General features: G+C 40.5%; 1 protein-coding gene across 11 annotated transcripts in view; it reads right to left on the bottom strand.

Annotated features, from left to right (window-relative positions):
• The window catches only part of ANO4 (anoctamin 4), a 432,231-nt gene that overhangs the window by 41,212 nt on the left and 370,666 nt on the right, over window positions 1-20,353 (bottom strand). For all 11 annotated transcript variants that reach the window (XM_019961160.2, XM_070789603.1, XM_070789604.1 and 8 more), the window contains 7 exons: window positions 18,574-18,714; window positions 15,423-15,587; window positions 10,705-10,741; window positions 8,523-8,634; window positions 7,548-7,605; window positions 7,311-7,408; window positions 5,423-5,565 (listed from right to left, as the gene is read on the bottom strand). In XM_019961160.2, coding sequence (XP_019816719.2) covers window positions 5,423-5,565; window positions 7,311-7,408; window positions 7,548-7,605; window positions 8,523-8,634; window positions 10,705-10,741; window positions 15,423-15,587; window positions 18,574-18,714 — 754 coding nt within the window. The remainder of the gene's footprint in view (window positions 1-5,422; window positions 5,566-7,310; window positions 7,409-7,547; window positions 7,606-8,522; window positions 8,635-10,704; window positions 10,742-15,422; window positions 15,588-18,573; window positions 18,715-20,353) is intronic.

The raw sequence follows: 20,353 nt of genomic DNA, 5'->3' as shown, positions 1-20,353 counted from the left end.
AAGACCTGAGGTCGATCCCTGGGTCAGGCAGACCCCCTGGAGAAGAAAATGGCAACCCACAAGTATTCTTGCCTGGAAAATCCCATGGACGGAGGAGGAGCCTGGTGGGCTACAGTCCATAGGGTAGCAAAGAATTGGACAGGAATGGGAATGTAGCTCTAGCCATCAGCAGATAGACTGCCTAAAGCCAACCTGAGCAAATCAGTCTGTGCAATATATTGAGTCAACAAACTGAAAAATAAAAGCTATGTGATCATTTTAATAGAATGTTTTACCAAATTCAACATCTATTTATGATAAAAACTCTCCAGAAAGTGGACTTAGAGGGAATATATCTCAACATAATAAAGGCCATATATAACAAACCCACCACTAACATCATACTCAATGGAGAAAAGCTAAAAGCATTTCCTGTAGGATCAGGAGCAAGACAAAACGTCCCCTCTCACCACTTTTATTCAACATAGTTCTGGACATCCTAGCCAACAGCAATCAGAAGAAGAAAAAGGAATCCAATTTGGAAAAGAGGTAAAACTGTCACTATTTGCAGATGAAATGATACTGTACACAAAAAACCCTAAAGATGCTATCAGAAAACTACTAGAGTTTATTGATGAATTCGGTTAAGATCGCAGGAAACAGTATATTCTGTTGCATTTCCGTATACTAACAACAAAAGATCAGAAAGTGAAGGAAATAATCCCATTTACCATCACATCAAAGCAAATAAAATACCCAGGAATAAGCCTACCAAAAAGGCAAAACACTGAAAACTCTTAAGATGCTGATGAAAGAAATGAAGATGACACAAACAGATGGAAAGATACCCTGTGTTCTTGGATTGGAAGAATTAATATTATCAAAATGATTATACAACCCAAGGCAATCTACAGATTCAATGCAATTTCTATTGCCAATGGCATTTTCCACAGAACTAGAATGAAAAAAATCTTAAAAATTAGTATGGAAACACAGAAGACCCCAGATAGCCAAAGCTATCCTGAGAAAGGAAAATGGATCTGGGGGAATCTGGTTCCCCAACTTCAGATTATACTACAAAGTTACAGTCATGAGAATAGTATGTTACTGGCACAAAAGCAGAATTATAGATCAATGGAACAGGACAGAAAACCCAGAAATAAACCCAAGCATCTATGGTAAATTAATCTATGGCAAATCAGGCAAGACTATACAATGGAGAAAAGACTTCAATAAGTGGTGCTGGGAAAACTGGACAGCTACATACAAAAGAATAAAGACCTAAATATAAGACCAGATACTATAAAACTCTTAGAGGAAAACATAGAACACTTTTTGACATAAATCACATGAATATATTTTTGAATCTACCTCCTAGAATGATGAAAATAAATGGGACCTAATTAAAAGCTTTTGCAGAGCACAAGAAACCACCAATAAAATGAAAAGACAACCTACAACATGGGAGAAAATATTTGTAAATGAAGTGATCGACAAGGGATTAGTTTCCAAAATATACAAACAGCTCATGCAGCTTATTATGGAAAAAACAACCAAATCAAAAATGGTCAGAAGATCCAAATAGACATTTCTCCAAAGGAGACATACAGATGACCAACAGGCACATGAAAAGACATTCAACATTGCTATTTATTAGGGAAATGCAAATCAAAACTACAATGAAGTATCACCTCACACCAGTCAGAATGGTCATCATCAAAAGGTCTATAATAACAAATGCTGGAGAGGGTGTGGAGAAAAGGGAACCCTCCTATATGCTTTGTGAGAGTGGTACAACCACCATGGAGAACAGTATGGAGGTTTCTTAGAAAGCTAAAAATAGAGCTATCACATGATTTATCAATCCAACTCCAGGGAATATAGCCATAGAAAACCATAATTCCAAAAGATACATGACCCCAATGTTCATCAAAGCACTATATACTGTAGCCAAGATGTGGAAGCAACATAAATGTCTGTTGACAGAGAATTGGATAAAAAAGATGTGGTACATATATACAATGGAATATTACTCAGACATTAAAAAGAATGAAATAATGCCATTTACAGCAACATGAATGGGCCTAGAGAATATTGTTAGTAAAATAAGTCAGACAGACAAATGCTATATGATATCACTTACAAGTGGAATTTAAAAACATGATACAAATGAACTTATTTCCAAAATAAACTTATGGTTACCAAATGGGAAAGCTGGGGAGAAGAGATAAATTAAGAGTTTGTTACTCACATATTCATAGTACTATATATAAAATAATCAACAAGGACCTACTGTATAGCACAGGGGACTTTACTCAATATTCTGTAATAATCTATAAGGGAAAAGAATTTGAAAAAGAATGGATATGTATCTATATATACATATATAATTGAGGGGCTTCCCTGGTGGCTCACTGGTAAAGAATCTGCCTGCCAATGCAGGAAACACACGTTTGATCTCTGGGTCTGGAAGATCCCCTGGAAAGGGAAATGGCAACCCACTCCAGTATTCTTGCCTGGGAAATCCCGTGGACAGAGGAGCCTGGAGGGCTACAGTCCATGGGGTGGCAAAACAGTCATATAGCACTTAGCAACGAAACAACAGTGTGTAACTGAACCTCTGTGCTGTACACCCGAAACTAACAAAACACTGTCAATCAACTATAATATAAAAATTAAATTTAAAAAGTAACTATAGATAATATGTAAATAAATGGGTATTGCTGTCTTCCAACAGAATGATTTTCAAAGCCAGGCAGTGGGCCGGCTTTGGGTCTGATGCCAGTAGTGTGTTAACTCCTCACCTACGTATCCATGTGCAATTTTGTGAATATTCATTGATACATCCACTTTTGATTTATATGCCTTTCTCACTTTATATTCTACTTCAATGAAAACATTTTAAAAAATATAACAAAGCAGGAAGGTCATTAAGAAAATAACAGAAAACAACAAGAACAGAAGCAAGCAATTAGTATTCACTAGTCTTCTTGTGATACTTCAGAGATTTGTTTCTTGCTGCAAAGCTGCTGTGGTATTTGGAGCACTACCAGTTCTAACCCCCTAACAGCTTCTTTTCAAGCACTCTATATACCAACATTACTGTTCACTTCCTTCTTTATGGGAGAAGAATCCATTAAGAGACCTCCAAGTGGTTAGTTCTCTTAATGAATTCATCTTATTAAGTTTTATTATTAATGCCCAAATTGATTTCTTCTCCAGGTTATACCATTATGCCATCCTATAATTGAAACTCTAAAAACACCAGTAGATACGTAGGACATAAGCGAATAATTGAAACTCTAAAAACACCAGTAGATACGTAGGACATAAGCAAATAATTGAAACTCTAAAAACACCAGTAGATACGTAGGACATGAGCGATCTGAGAAACACTAAGCATCACTTCTACCACTCCTTTAATTTTCAGATTTGCCCAAAAACATTTGCTTCTTTCAGAATTAATGCATCTTGCCCATCCCTTACTCCCACTTCCACCCCAATGTCTCAGAGCTTAAACATAATTAGAAAAAAAAACCCAAAACAACAAGAAAATCTATCCACACTCATTGAATCTGCTAAGATAGTTCAAGTTTTTCTTAAAACTTAAGATACAAAGATACAAAGAAAAATAATAATGACATGGTTAACATATATCCAGTACATACTCTGAGCTAGGTATTGTTCTAAGCCCTTTCCATGCATTAATTTATTTAGTCTACACAAAGATACACTGAAGGGGTTACTCTTTTTATCCCCATGATAGAGAAGTGGAAAGTGAGACAAAGACATTAAGCAATTGCCCAAGGTTTCAGAGTTAATAAGTGAGGGGCTGGGATGGCAACCCACTCCAGTGTTCTTGCCTGGAGAATCCCAGGGATGGGGGAGCCTGGTGGGGCTGCCGTCTATGGGGTCACACAGAGTCGGACACGACTAAAGCAACTTAGCAGCAGCAGAAGACTTGTGAGAGTCCCTTGGATTGCAAGGAGATCAAACCAGTCAGTCCTAAAGGAAATCAACCGTGAATATTCAGTGGAAGGACTGATGCTAAAGCTTTAATACTTTGGCTACCTGAATAAGAGCTGACTCATTGGAAAAGGGCCTGATTCTGCAAAAGATCAAAGGCAAAAAAAGAAGAGGGCAGTAGAGGATGAGATGGTTAGACAGCATCACTCAATGGACATGAATTTGAACAAACTCTGGGACATAGTGAAGGACAGGGAAGCCTTGCATGCTGCATTTCATCGCGTTGCAAAGAGTAGGACACGACTCAGTGACTGAACAACAGCAGCAATCTGTTTCTAAAGTCCATGCTCTCAGATACATGGTAAAATAAACAGCTTGGGTTTGATTACAGAGAAGTGAGATTCCTTCAATGGAAGTGTAGCGTTAAGCTTATACATTCCCAGATTCCTGCCACCCTTTCCAAGAGAAATGACTGCCCATTCTACCTGCTAGCAACTCATCCTGCGGCATCTCTGCTACTCCCGCCATGGAGCGCTCTTTGAGAACTATGATTGCGCCTCATTCCTTCTTGTATCTCCAGTGCCAAAGTCTGGACATAACATGGTTCAAAAGATGTCTGCTGGATACAAACTACTATATATAAAATCAACAACAAGGTCCTACTATATAGGACAGGGAACTATAGTAAATGTCTTGTAGGAAAAGATTATGAAAAAGAATATCTGTTCTTATATATATATATATACACATATATGCATAATTGAGTCCCTTTGTTTTACACCTGAAACTAACACAACACTGTGTTACTAACACTGTAAATCAACTATACTTCAATCAAAAAAAAAAATATGTGCTGAATGAATCAATCAATCATACCATGAATGATCACTCCTTTTTCTTTGCTTCTCCAGGTTTTCAGCTCATTTTTTTTTTTCTGGTGATTTATTGCAAGGGAAAGGACACAACGTCATGAAGAATGTGAAGTGACTTGGCACTATTTCTATCAATAAAGTTTCCTAAAGCAAGATACCCTTCCTCTGCATTTAGCTCAAGAATCCCTCCACACTGTCAGCCTCAACAATAATGGTATATGTCTAGTTAAATACAGCTATTGGAGAAGGAAATGGCAACCCACTCCAGTGTTCTTGCCTGGAGAATCCCAGGGACAGGGGAGCCTGGTGGGCTGCCGTCTATGGGGTCGCACAGAGTTGGACACGACTGAAGTGACTTAGCAGCAGTAGCAGCAGAGAGCTAAAATTCACATTTATAATTAATAGGATAAAACAGAAAACAAGGTCCTACTCTAGAGCATAGGGAACTATATGCAATATCCGATGGTCAACCATAATGGAAAAGAATATGAAGAAATATACATATGTATAACTACTTTGCTGTATAACAGAAATTAACACAACACTTAAATCAACTAAAATTCAATAAAATTTTTAAAATAGAATAAAATAGATTATTTTCATACTCATTTCTAAGTATTCATCAAAGAGTCCGTAGGCATTCATCGGCTGAAGGTTGTAGTCCTTTTCCCATTGTGGGAAACTTATTTTCCTTTCAGGCCCATGTTCTTGTCGTACTTTTCTTCTAGTCCACCAATTCTGAATTAACCTGCACAACAAAATCAATTTATTAAAATATATATATATATATATATAACTGATCATAAGACTTAAGTAATAAGAAGTAGAGTTAAAATATAGAGCAATAGTTTAAAAAAATTTAGGACAGGCTTTCTAGGAGCTAAAGCCTTGGATTAGGAAGGAAGTAACAATGGAGGCTATACTTAAAGCACTTGTACTTGCAAGTGAACAGAATGATGGATGAACTTATTTTAATCATTCACAAAACTGTCTCCTATTCAGTGTTGCCTTGGAGGGTTGGTTAGAGGAGAATGTTGATAAACTGATCCTCCAGTGTAAAGGCAACACTCAGACCTCTGAGGAGAAGAGGGTTTGGCCTTGCTGGCTTATTTAAGGAGCCATGAGCAGTCTTACCATGGGGTGCTGACCTGCAAACTGATTTGAGGATCCTAGAAAGTCTGAAAACCCACAAAGGCTTCCTCCTCTCCTGGCACACAGAAGCCTGCAGGTCTACAACTGGACTTGTCTGCTTTTGGCTTGAACTCAATGGGGGCTCTGATTCCTAGTGAAATGCAGCTTACATTGGTGAGGTTAGTATATTTAACCTTAGCAGTGTTCAGAAGTGCATCTTATAATATGGAATGGGGTTGAAGAAATGTGCGGGAAGAGTCAGGTCTGTATGCTGTAGGAGGCAAGGAGAAAGCTGAGGGGTATCTGAGAGTACCAATGCCAAAACAAAAATGTGAAATTAAACAAGAAAATGGGTATCAAAGACAATTCTGCCTAATTCACAATATTGTTCTATGTCCATATTCATAGAAGATAAGTATGGTTTCCTTGATGTCTATGACATTTTGATAAGTTATGGATCATACTTTAAAGGAGAATATGCTTCTAATTTTTTTTAAATTTTATGCTTTATCTTTTCAAAAGTTTTATAGAAAACATGAAACACTTGGAAGAAGTTTTCTAAAGTAAATCTGAGAAGAGAAAATTACTGGCATTGGTTCTTACAGGGAGCTAAGAGATGACTTTCCAAAGCGAACTAAGTTCCAGCTAATCCTTCCGGCTGAGTGGTCCTCCCTGAAACCTAGAATTCTCTATGGGGACACTGAGCTGACATGGAAACCTATATGTATAGAATTAAAGCAGAAATAGAACTGCTGTTGGTTTATGTCCCTTTAAAACTTAACTGACCATAACTGAGTAAACACAGCCAAATTCAAGGTTATCCTTAAAAAACTGATGCAAATGTTTGCCCATTGCCATCAACATAAACTGTTATTAGTGATAATAACAGTTTTAACTGGTTAAGATCTGCTGACTTAGAAATAATCCAATTTCTTTCTTAAATCCTATTTTTAGGGGGGTATTCCTTTTCTACATAGTCTGAATTTAAAGTAGTTAAAAAATGACAATTTGTGATTTATTTCAGGGGCTGGGGAGTAGACACAGAGATCCAGTTAATGTGTCATCATTTAAAGCAGCTTGGAAGTGGATATCCAATATTAGGGGTCCACAGAGACTTCTTAAAGAATATTCACTTTTGTTCATGCAGTTTGTGCTAAATCTTCAAAAAGGGCCCATGTTTATTACTTTCATCATTTGTCTCTGAATATCTAAGCATGAAGACTAGCTCCAGGTATAATATGCATGGGCTTAACTGCTGAGTCTGCATTGCTTATCTTACTTGCCACACCTAGAAAAGCCAATAGACAAGCCAATAGCCAAGAGACATGCTGCCTCTCAAGTATAGATACCTAAGGTACTTACGGGTAGCCAAGTTCCATGAAATTATTCCAGGTCTGCTTTAGCACCATTATAATACCCATTTGCATACAGAGATCAATAAGGCATCCACTAGGGTGGCACTGCGAGGTAAGCAAACACAGAAATTCAAGAATCAATGGACGGGAAGAAAGGCTGTCTGCTTTCTAATCTGCACAAAGTTGCCCTCAGGCTGTTTAATATAAGTCTGTAGGAAAGTAGGAGTGATGGGAGAATACCGACCTCTTCTAGTCTCCACCTGTTTATCAGCCTCAAGTAGGCACCTGGGTGTCCTGTGAATCTTCAACACACACAGAAAAACAAGCCATTAGCATCCTGTAGCCTTCAATGAAGATTATATTCAGATTAGCACATCCTCCAGTGAAAATTATGGTGCAGTAAGGAACAGGTCTGATGGAATTAGGAAAACTCCCCAGAAATGGCATAATGGCAACTTTTGGAATTCTCTGGGGGTATTTCTCTTCTGGCTGTTCTGCCTGGCTGCTGACCACAGAGGCCAGTTTTTGCTGCATGCTGTAACTTTTAACATTTTCTGCTTAATATCAAGTGCTTGTTGTGTAAACAGCAGGTTGGGTACAGTTGATCTTTTGGAACATTAGTAATGCTTTTTTTAAAGAAAACTATTTGACTAGAATGCCATCAAGTAGCTAGAAACTGCAGAGAGGCTGCTCATCCTGTTCACCAAAACCCAACACTTGGCTCTTCCCTGGTCCTCTCTTCACACACATAATTCGTGGTGATGGAATTCATGGGACATGGCCACTCCAGATCCTCAGAACTGCTGGATTCAGAAGTAACCCAGGCTCCCTCAGCATGGGTTAGCCCCCCTTCCCATGTGAATATCCTTCCCCACTCTGTGCGGTCAGGGACATAGGACATGCTCCCCGCCGTCCTCCATGATGTCACCTGCTCTTACAGGTACAAGATCCAGGGGCCTGATTCAGATACCGATGGAGCCTGCAAGAGTTACACTCATCCTTCACATGTGCAAACTATTTTTTTCTACTCACCTTAGCAAGAAAGGGTACAAGGGGCTCTGACAGAGGCCATCCCGGGAATGGGAAGGTAAAAGAAAGGAGACTGATCTTTTTATACTTTATGAAGTTACTCTAAAGGCTGCCTTCTCTGTCATCCCTGGTCAATGACCTTTGCGTGCTGTTCCTAGCCCCAGGATGTGCAGAGATACGGGGTTCTTACCTTCCGAGGAAGAATGCGATGTAAAATGTGGAGCTGTTCAGATTGACAAACTGAAAAAGAAACATTTTCAGGGTGAAGCTGTTCTCCCACTCGGACTCTGTGCGAGGCTGTTCTGTGGACACAAGGGGAGCAGAGTTTGAGAGAGGCTGCGTCTGACTCCCTCTCAGTTCCCTCTGTCACTCTCCAGACACACAGGGTGGGTGCACAGGAGGCCCAAGGAGGCTGCAGGAGACCCATAGATGGCGTGCAATGGAATGGACCATCCATGGGATCCTCAAGCTCCCAGACCAGCCCCAACAAGGGTTTGGTGGCAAGTGGCTACACTTGTCTGAGGGGAGGGGATATGTGGTTTGTTCCTCTGTTCTAGGATGCCCCAAGAGCCTGGGTCAGACACAGCCAGGCTGAAGGCACCACATGCCTAGCCCTGGCTCTTTGCAGGAGCCTTTCTTTTGCTCTTAGGACCCACCTCATAGATGGAAATTGTGTGGGCTCAGGTCCCCTCCCAGCTCCTAATAACTCTGTGGTCTTGACTTCTATTTCTGCTGTGATGTGAGGTGCTACTGGACTAGAAGTCAGACCCCCATCTCAGAATGAGCATCTGACTCCTTTACCTGTCACCCTCATCCAGCATCATTTTCAATTTCATGTACAAATACCCAGATGACCTCACCTCTAGAGCTTTTACTAGCATCTTTGTTTTATAATTTCCTGACCTCAGTCAGGCACCAATTCTCATCTCCTCATATTTCAACTTCCATACAGCAAATGCTCTTTGGACACTGTGATACAGCCAAAAATATGGCTCAGTCCTCCAACCTGAAATCTCACGTCAAATGCATTTCTCCTTCACTAGGACTTCCATCCTCACCTCAAACAACATCAAAGAAAATGCATTTAATGCAACAGTACTTTCTGTTTCTACGTAGATTCCCTGAGCTTCTAGTTGCTCATTTACCACTTTACTTCATCAATTCCTTTCCCACAAATGATAACTCAAAATGCTTCCCAGGAGGATATCTGAGAAGGGAGGGGAGAGACAAAGTGAATCTTATTTAAAATGGTTTAAATGTCCATTTCAGAACAAGGCTGTACTCCTGTGGAGGGAAGAAATGACAAAGGCTGCTTTAGGGCTTTAGCTTCATTTCATTTCTGCTACTGAATTCTTGGTTACACAGGAAGGTCTCCTAGGTCATCAACCAACTGGTGGTTTCCCAGATGGACCAGACTGACCAGGGCTGGATCTCCATCAGCATCTTTTCCAGCCTGCATCAAGTTGCCACTGGACAAAGACTGTATCAATGGGCAGTTATCTCTTCTGTGGACATGAACTTTTATCTTTTGGGGAAAAGAGTGGTGGTGATGGAAGATTTCTGTGACTTTACAGGAGATGTTCCAGGTGCCTGGCTCTGTATCTGGCACATAGAAGGGCTAAATAAACAGCATCTTTTATTATAATGGTTATTATAAATAAAAACACCTCTGTGTTTTTCCCCTTTTGGAAAAGCTACATATGGGAATGCACTAAAACAGGTTCTGTGTGGCAGCATATAATTTTCACAGACTGCATAGAGTAAAATGACTAATATCTCATTAATGAAATTGGGACAGTTCCTCTGTCTTGAAAATGTAGTGAATGCACAGCTTACAGCTGGCACCAGACTGCTCTGGTGCTTTACAGGGTCTTAGGCGTAACTGTTCAGATAAATATTTCTACAAATGTCTGTGATAGTTAGCCTGCCTATATTCCTGGTAAAAGACTCCTAGTCTTCAAAGCAACTAACTTTGCTATGATTTTATATGCCATGAAGACTGGCTATGTTTTTAATTAAATGAAAATTGTAGGCTGTAGCAAATGACTCCTTTCCTAAATGATTATAGGTACTTCATACACATGTATTTTTGTGATGTTATAGTTTTGGGGCATTAAGAGAAAACCTACTTTAAATTGTGTTAGTTCATGAAAGGATAGTATTTGTGGGAGCTTTTAAAACTTTAGGTAGGAAAGATTCTCCCAGCTCTTAGACATAGTTAACATGTCCTATTGAGAGCAAAGAGCAAACTGTTGTACACAATTCAAAATAAAGGGAATGCTTCTTTTCAGCAGTGTTTCAGATACGACTCTTTGAGAAGGCATTTTTCAGACCACAATAATGTATCATGAAATTAAAAGGGTTCTACTCACCTAAATTTGTCAGAAGAAGAGCAACCTTTTCATAGAGCTGTAAAATAAATTTCCTACATTTAACAAACTGTAGATGGTCTAAGATAGGTAATTATGAAGCAAATGGATAATTAAGTCATGAATGAAAATAATTACCATCCCCCTGTTGAAACAATGAAAATACTGTCTACAATTATGTCTTTTCAGGGCAAGAAAGAAATGTCCAAGGGCCCATTTTTGAAATCTCACTTTTTGATTGGGATGAATAATTCTGTGACAACAAGCCAGCTGCCATAATTAGTAACTTGCTAAGTGATGCTGGGCAAGTCATAATATTCCTGGGACTCAGCATCCTCAGGGTAAAATCTCTAAGACTGTTTCTGAAAAGAGTCTGTAATCCCATTGTTTTTACTGGCTGTTGTATTTTCTAGATTATAGCATTCATAAGTAATAAAGTGATGAAACATTATTAGGAACCACCAAACTTATGGTACTATGCTTTTCCATTCATTAATTAGGTGCATCCTAACTCACCTAACCGTCTGGTTAACGGAAATGGATGGCTCGACAAGGGGAGTGTGCCCGTGTGTGTGTGTGTGGAAGTGCAGGGGGTACAGTTAAGGTACTCCCCACCCCAATGGAAGGGGAGTGTGCCCATGTGTTTGTGTATGGGAGTGGAGGGGTTAGAGTTAAGGGCAAACCCTCAAGAGGTTTCCTAGGAGGACATACATTGAAAGAAAAAGAGCAAGTTCTTCCTCTAAAATGAAATATAATAAGTGAAGAGGAAAAAGAAAACTAGTCAAATGGATTTGAAAAATATGGAAATGAAGATCACCTTTAAACTAAAGTAGTAAAATCACACTGGGTAAAATTCCCCAGGCTGGAATTCTAGCTTTACCAGCCAGAAGGCTGTAGGTCTTAGGCATGTTACCTCACTTCTTCTTAATATCATCATTTTCCTTACATGTGGTTGAGACTCACTCATTTTGAGGTCTTTACTAACTTTTGAACTCTCTTACTCCAGATTTTTGGGCTAACTACTTAAAGTCAAAATACTCAGATTGCCTGACTTTAAACTTTCAGCAATAATTATGGTTTGTTATAGTAAAATACAATTCATATGGCCATAGTAACAAATTTTATGTATAGAAACCTCAGACTCTGTAAGAGTCCAGCATTAAAAGAGATTGGTATAATTTTCAGTACAAAGTCTTGTGGTATAGATGAGTCATACATCTCAACTGTATCATAAATATAAAATACTGGTTAACAACATATTAGGACAGATATATTTGATGTTAATCAAATGTACTTTAATATTACAAAAGTATTATATCATTAAAGTTAATTATCAAGGAAAATTAAATTTAACTGATGAGACAACCTTTCTCAAAAATATGATGATACATGTAAGCTTCAGTGTATGGACTTTATCATCCATTTTGGTGACTAAGAAACCCTTTATTAAACACAAAAAACACCTGTGTAGCTGCTAGCACACAGTAGGTGCTTTGTACTGTCCCTAATTATATACTATTTCACCTCCCCTCCTGCTTCATTTTTACTTCATTTATTTTTTTTTGCTTGGCTGTGTTCCATGAAGTAGAGATTGTTGGATACATGATTTTAAGTTAAGTGAATTATTACTCTGACAGCACTGGTACCTCGTCAAAATGTATCATCAAGTGTGTGTTTATAGACCCAAGGCATGTACACAGAAATTTATTTCTTAAGATGAATAAATTAAATTTTAGTAAAACTGGAGAAAAGAGATGATAAAAATACATTAAATTTTAATGCACCACATCCTACCTGGATGCAGAATCTTTCAGTGCTCTGGCTCTTTGGTTCATTTCACTATGAATCACTCCCCTTTACAAAGATTATTCGACAGTTAACTTTAAGACCAGCTGAACTGTGGATGGGGCAGTGCTAGGGAGTGACAAACATCTACTTTCAGTCTCCACTGGACCAAACAGTTACACAGCCATGCTGTCAAAATGATCAGCAAGTGCTCCTTTTTTTTCCTACCTTCTGGATTTTTAAACTTTTTTCCTACAATAATAAAGTTCCTGTATATTTAATAATAATTACATATGCTTCATTATCTCAGTGATTTCAGAACTATTGCCCAGATTTAAGTTGCAGTATAAATAAGAGAGAGGGGAACTATAACTGAACACATATTCCATACAAAACGCTATACATGGCACTCTATATATATTTATTCTCTCCTACAAACCTCAAGTCTAACAATGTCAGTCATTACATTTTGTTCTGTTATTAGTAACAGTTTACGGAGTGCCTACTTTGAGCCTGAGCCTGTTTTGTCACTGGGAAATAACAACAGAGGGAAAAAAAATGGCAAAGGTTTCTGCCTTCTTGGGGCTACACTGAAATGGAGAAGATAGATAATAAACACAATAAATGTTTAAAAATAGCCTATTAGATGGTGATGAAATTAAAAGACACTCCTTGGAAGAAAAGTTATGACCAACCTAGATAGCATATTGAAAAGCAGAGACATTACTTTGCCAACAAAGGTCCGTTTAGTCAAGGCTATGGTTTTTCCAGTGGTCATGTATGGATGCGAGAGTTGGACTGTGAAGAAAGCTGAGCACCGAAGAACTGATACTTTTGAACTGTGATGTTGGAGAAGACTCTTGAGAGTCCCTTGGACTGCAAGGAGATCCAACCAGTCCATTCTAAAGGAGATCAGCCCTGGGTGTTCTTTGGAAGGAATGATGCTAAAGCTGAAACTCTGGTACTTTGGCCACCTCATGCGGCGAGTTGACTCATTGGAAAAGACTCTGATGCTGGGAGGGATTGGGGGCAGGAGGAGAAGGGGACAACAGAGGATGAGATGGCTGGATGGCATCACTGACTCAATGGATATGAGTTTGAGTGAACTCCGGGGCTGGTGATGGACAGGGAGGCCTTAGCGTGCTGCGATTCATGGGGTCACAAAGAGTCAGACATGACTGACTGACTGAACTGAACTGAACTGAATGCCAGAGAGGGCTTTCCAGGTGGCACTAATGGTAAAAACCAAAACAAAACAAACAAAAAACAAACAAAACACCTGCTTGCCAATGGAGGAGATGTAAGAGATGCAGGTTCAATCCCTAGGTTGGGAAGATCCCCTGGAGGAGGGCATGGCAACCCTCTCCAGTATTCTTGCCTGGAGAATCTCATGGACAGAGGAGCCTGGCAGGCTACAGTCCATAAGGCTGTAAAGATTCAGACATGACTGAGGTGACTTAACATAGCACAATGCCATAGAGAGAAGTGAAGTGGGTGAGGAGCTAGACAATGGTCAGAAAGCAGGAGTGGGTTGCAATTTTACATGGAGTGACCAGGGAAGCCTTCTACTGGAAAAGTAACCTTTGAACAAAGACCTGAAGGAGGTTTAGGAGTAAAGTCTACAGACCCCACAGGGAAGAAGGTCCTAGGTGGAGGGAAGAATCTGGGAAACCAAAAGGCCAAGGAGGAGCAGGGGAGTCAGGGTGAGAAGGGGGAAACAGGGTCAAAGACCCCACTGGGGCCAGATGAGGGAGACCCCAGTGGTCATGTGAAGACCTGAACTTTGAGTGAGAGGAAAGCCACTGGATACAGTGAGTGAGGCTGGCTTACTCATGTGAAGCTTGCTCTGGCTGCTGTGATGAGCCTGGGTTGAGCAGACAGGGAAGCTGGGAGACCAGTGGGGAAGGCACTGCAATAACCCAGGTGAGAGATCCTGAGGACTTGGACCAAGGTGGGACTTGGGATGTGTGAAAGGTGGTCAGACTCTGGATACATTTTCATGGTGAGAGAAACAGAGAAGTCAAGGAGAACAAGGTTTTCAGCCTGGGCAGCTATGATGGGGAGACTATGAGAGGAGCTGATTCTGGAAAGAAGATGGGGAGTAAGGGGGTTGAATGTGTTAGGTGAGGAGGAGTCTGGGATTCAAGGGAGACAGCTGGGCTGAAAAACACACTTGAAAAAAGCCTGAAATCAACACAAGCAACATGTACCACCCTGGAAGATTCCTTGCTGAGTTATCTCTAGGAATGCTTTGGATACAGATTAACTTCCCATCATTCAGAATCAAAAAAGAAATGGGAACCAATACTGTTGAGCTATGTCAGATTCTGAGCTGGGCCTTAAAATATATTTTTTCTCTTTGATACCCCATGGACTATACAGTCAATGGAATTTTCCAGGCCAGAATACTGGAGTGGGTAGCCTTTCCCTTCTCCAGGGGATCTTCCCAACCCAGGGATCGAACCCAGGTCTCCTGCATTACAGGTGGAGTCTTTACCAGCTGAGCCACAAGGGAAGCCCAAGAATACTGGAGTGGGTGGCCTATCCCTTCTCCAGGGGATCTTCCCCACCCAGGAATTGAACTGGGGTCTCCTGCAGTGCAGGTGGATTCTTTACTAACTGACCTATCAGGGAAGTCCCTTTTTTTTTTGTCTCTAAATTTCCCCAAGGGGCTTATAGTGTTACCTTATTGGATACATAAGGTAACAGAGGTTTAGAGAGGGCAAATGCCTTGCTCAATCTTATACTGTAGGAAATTCTACAGGCCAGATTTGATTTGAGTCTTCTGTACACCCACAAAGTACACCTCATGCCAGGCCACAGGTGTCACATAACTGACCAATCTCTCTGAGGCCAGGTCCCTTTAGAAACAGAAGGCACAGTCACCTGCTGCACATAGTTTATCCATGTGACTAGTTACCCAGATGCTCACTTACCACATTCAGCAGCATAATGATGCAGAAATTGATGCACACAGCAGTTCCTGTAGTTGCAACCTGAGAATTATTCCTGATTAACGCCCACTTAAAGGCTGCGAAAGTGCTGACGGTCACCACCCTGTAAATGACAATCCCGAACACAGCGGCGATCACCACGCAGATCTGGCAGGAAGACAGAGGACACCCGGTGAGCACAGTGGTGGGATGTTTCAGGGAGGGCCTCCCACCCCCAAGAAGATCCTCCCACAGGAAAAGGAGATACGGTCATGGTGGTCCTGACTTGAGACACCATAACAAAAGGCACACTTGCCATGTGGCTGATACTTCCTCTCATCGGTTTGTATGTTCTTTGTTATCCAAATAGAAAAACCATGGTACTTGAGAGTTGATAAACTGTTAGGCTACAGACTGACACTTTTTAAATCAGAATATTAGATTAAGCAAATGAACAAATATTATGGAAAACTTATCATGTTGCTCTTCTGTTTAAAGCTATTTCTTGGCTTCCTTTTACTCTTAGGATAAAAGCAAAGCCCTTATGGTGGCCTGAAGAGTCTCTCCAGGCCTACTGTTTTTCCACTCACTCCAAAGACTCTAGACCTTTCCTTGTTGTTTCAAATAGTCTAAGCACACGTAATCTTCCTTTGCCCAAAACGCTGACCTGCCCATTCCCCTGCCAAACACATGACACACCCACATGCACATCCATAATCTACTTAATACCTATTCATTCTTCACATCTCAAGAACTACTTCATAATTAATGCTTTTCATGAACCCCACCACCCCTCCACCCCGCCCGCCACTCCTCAGGCTTTTTGTTGTTGTTATATGGTACCAATGGCTTCCCAGATGGCTCAGTAGTAAAGAACCCGCCTCCCAATGGAGGAGACAGAAGAGACATGGGTCTGATCCCTGGTTTGGGAATATCCCGTGGAGGATGGTATGGCAACCCACTCCAGGTGCCTGGAGAATCCTATGGACAGAGGAGCCTGGTGGGCTACAGTCTGTAGGGTTGCAAAGAGTCAGACATGACTGTGCAACTGAGCATACGCATGGTACCTATGCATTCTTGCAATATGCAGCTTAGTTGTTGTTATTCAGTTGCTAAACTTATAATTTCTAACAACTGTCTGCTTATTGTCAGTTTCCCCCACTCAGACAGTAAGCTCTACCAAGGTAGGGATGGTGACTGTTGTTTCTGCAGTTCATGGTTTCTGCAACATCTTAGCATCATGCCAGGTGCTCAGTTATTTGTTGCTGAATAAGCTTATGAAAGGTACATACTCTTATTTATCAGATAGATACACAGACTGAACTGAGGCATCTTCCTCTGAACACTTGATGGTGTTTGAGAAGAATATAGCATATCTCTATCTCTGTGAATAATGGGGATTTGAGATTCCGAAAAATTCTGTGGCTTTCATTAGATGACTCGCTTACTGTGTCTCAGAGAAGAGACCTTAGCTTACATGGCCGTCAAAAACTAGATCTTAAAGTGGGGCTTCAGGATGTGCTCTGGCAACTTAGAGCTTCCTTTTTTTATAGGAGCTTTCCTATGTTTTGCATAGACTCTGTCTTTGGTATACCGTGAGATACATGCTCTAAAAGCCCAGGTATAAAACCTAGCTGAACTGGCAAAAAATAATAATAGTAGTAATAATAGAAAACAAACAAAAAACCGCCCGTGTCTGAATCCTGGAGCTGTTGATAGGGAGATAGGCGAGACCTACACTGAATTTTAGACAAGGGTGGCGATATGCTACGATGAACAGTTCACTGTACTGAGTCAAAGTGGGGGCCGAGTCCTGGTTCAGCAACAACCTGGCAGTGTGACCTTGAGCAAGTAGCTTCTCCTCTCCAGGGCTTTAGCCTCTACAGGTCTTATTGTGAGAAATACAACCCAAAATAATACATATAAATGTACTTACAGGAGGCAAAGCCTGACCCCACTGCTTACAAAGCAGAATCTGTAGATAGGGCAGGATCTGAGTCTTGATCCAAGCTGAGGGACACTTGGGCAATCTGCCTACCCCACCATCTCCCCAGGTTCTTCCTGGCCACAGTAGGGAGATTGTCTGGATTTTCTGTTGTTCTGTCCTTCCCATTCGAGCCAATTAGGATATATATTGAAGCACATGTGCTCTTTGAAAAGAGGAAGCAGGAGAATCCTAACCATTCCTTCCTGTTCTAAAATGACATTTCTGACAAATCGCATGTGTGCGGTTCAGTAACCGACAGGATCAAAGTGGGTCACAAAGTGACTTCTTTTTAGGAAAAGCTAACAGTCCAGCTTCAGATTAGTATTTTGAAAACTGATATAACCATCAGCCGGAGAAGGAAATGGCACCCCATTCCAGTACTCTTGCCTGGAAAATCCCAGGGACGGGGGAGCCTGGTGGGCTGCAGTCCATGTGGTCGCTAATAGTCGGACATGACTGAGCGACTTCACTTTCACTTTTAACTTTCATGCATTGGAGAAGGAAATGGCAACCCACTCCAGTGTTCTTGCCTGGAGAATCCCAGGGACGGCGGAGCCTGGTGGGCTGCTGTCTTATGGGGTCGCACAGAGTCGGACACGACTGAAGCGACTTAGCAGGCAGCAGCAGCATAACCATCAGCAAAATAAATGTTAGGGAGTTAGAGCTGGCATTAAAAAACAGACTAATAAAACAACAAAAAAAATCAGAGTTCCTTGAATATTATAAATATGGGCATTGTTTCAATAACTATTTTCAGTTTTATACATCTATTTGCATAGCATATACTGGGTAATGGCAAAGAATGTATTTCTTATTATATGGGCATTGTAAAAATGAAAGCTTGAATGACATTGCTGTAAGTTCCACCTCATAGTTTTAGCTCCTTTCATTATGGCATAGACAAATGGAAAGAATAGTAGTTAGAGAACCTGAGCTTTTGGCTATTTCCTGGCTAGCCTGGGTGAGTCCCTTAACCTTCTGGAGTCTCAGTTACTCCACCTGTAAAATGGGACAGCAGTGTCACCCCCGGTCATCATATAGAACTGTTGTGAGGTCTAAATATCAGAACGTACAAAAAATGTATTTAAATACCTGGTATGATTATTGTTCCCATGCTATAGGTTTGTACTTTATGAAACATAGTTGTGTAAAAAAAAGGATTCATACCATAAAAAATATTCCAGATGCAGAAACAATAAGTCGGCTGCATTTATCTGCAAATGCTTGATATGGTTCTGGCTTGCCGGAAATGGGATTCATCCTCTCTTTCTTGGAATACTTGGCTTCAAACTGGGGCCGTATTTCTTCCTAAAAAACAAGCAGACACATTTTTACATACTGAAGAGGTACTTGGTCAAGAAGAAAAAAAAAAAAATCATTTTACCCCACAGGAAAACAGTCAACAAATGCCACGGTCATCACTCACTCAATGATATGCACTTGGAAACCCAGGTTTAAATATTCCGAAATTGGCCACTTATTAAAGAAAACCTAAAGAATGATGATCTTCGATTATCATCATCATGGCTCTGTGATTTAGACTAATAGTTAAGTATTTCTATTATCTTATTAAATGATAGTGAGAAAGGGGCCAATTTGTCCCTGTCCCCAGTAGTTTGAAATAACTAACATGCTTTTATTTATTATTGAGGAATGATACGAACACCAGGACAAAGAAAACTTCTCAAGAGTGAAATGTTCAGAATTCATTTTATGAGTTATAATGGCAATATAATTCTTAGTTTTCTACAATTTTTAGTCTTTCGATTTAGGCATCTAAAAACCTGGTGAATCTATTTTTAAAATAAGCTCCTATAGGAGTCATTCACCCTTAACCATAGATTTTAATGCATTCTTAATTGGTATTGAAAACAAGGTAAAAGCCTTTCAAATCCAGTTAAAATCAAGGCTCCTCTAATTCTAAATCAAGCTGAAATTTTTATTTCATTGAGTTGAGCCCCATCCAATGTGAATGGCTTCTGACTAAAAGCAATTACAGGATTAGGAAAAGATAAGCAACAAAACGGTGTGCTGAAGTGGTTCTGACTAATTACGAACTTGTTTTATGTGAGTGTCTTGGAAGAGGCAGGAAAAGGAGCAGAAACTCTGGTGCAAGGGAGACTTGAGTTAATTCAGGCAGAAACACTCAAGAGCTGGGTGAAGGTACTGACAGAAAGCAAAGAAGGACCTGACAGGAGAGAAATTATGGAGGGTCTGGTAGGGGCCACCCTGTGTAGGAGGAAAGGCAGCCTGATTCCCTGCACAGGATGAGCCTGATGCTGGCTTCACGCAGATAATCAGGAAGGTCATGGGGAGAGACAATTATAAACAGCCTCTGCCTCCTTTATTTCAGGTAGTTATACCTTAGGATATATCAGATCTAGAATATTCTGCTTCTTTGGGAAACTCAATTCATCAGGCTATAAGTGTCATCAAGGGTCACTAAGTTAATCATGCAGAAACTGAGGTCAATCATGGAGGCAGACCTGTCATCCTGGGTACGATAGGCTAAGTTTTGTCCTCACCCTACCTCCCAATTCGTAAGCTGAAGTCCTTACCCTCAGTATCTCAGAATGTGTCTGTATTTGGAGTCAGGGTCCTACAGATGTAATTAAGTTAAAATGAAGTCATTAGGGTGAACCCCAATCCAACATACTAGTGTCTTTGTAAGAAGAGCACATTTAGAGACATGCACAGAGAGAAGACCATGTGAAGACTCATGGAGTAGATGGCCATCGACAAGCCAAAGACAGAGACAGGGAACAGATCCTTCCCTCATGGCCCTCAGAAGAAACCAGCCCTGCCAACGATCTCAGACTGCTCACCTCCAAACTGTGAGACTAAGCCAACCAGTCAGTGTGCTTTGTTATGGCAGCCTTAGCCAGTAATACTCTGGGTTACCCCTGAAGGAGGCATGCAGCTCATCTGGGTTCTTCTGCACAGCAAG

The sequence above is a fragment of the Bos indicus genome, chromosome 5 (assembly GCF_029378745.1).
Source record: "Bos indicus isolate NIAB-ARS_2022 breed Sahiwal x Tharparkar chromosome 5, NIAB-ARS_B.indTharparkar_mat_pri_1.0, whole genome shotgun sequence".
Taxonomy (NCBI): Eukaryota; Metazoa; Chordata; class Mammalia; order Artiodactyla; family Bovidae; genus Bos; species Bos indicus.
Note: the sequence above shows the minus strand (reverse complement) of the source record. Positions and strands in the feature narration are given on the sequence as shown.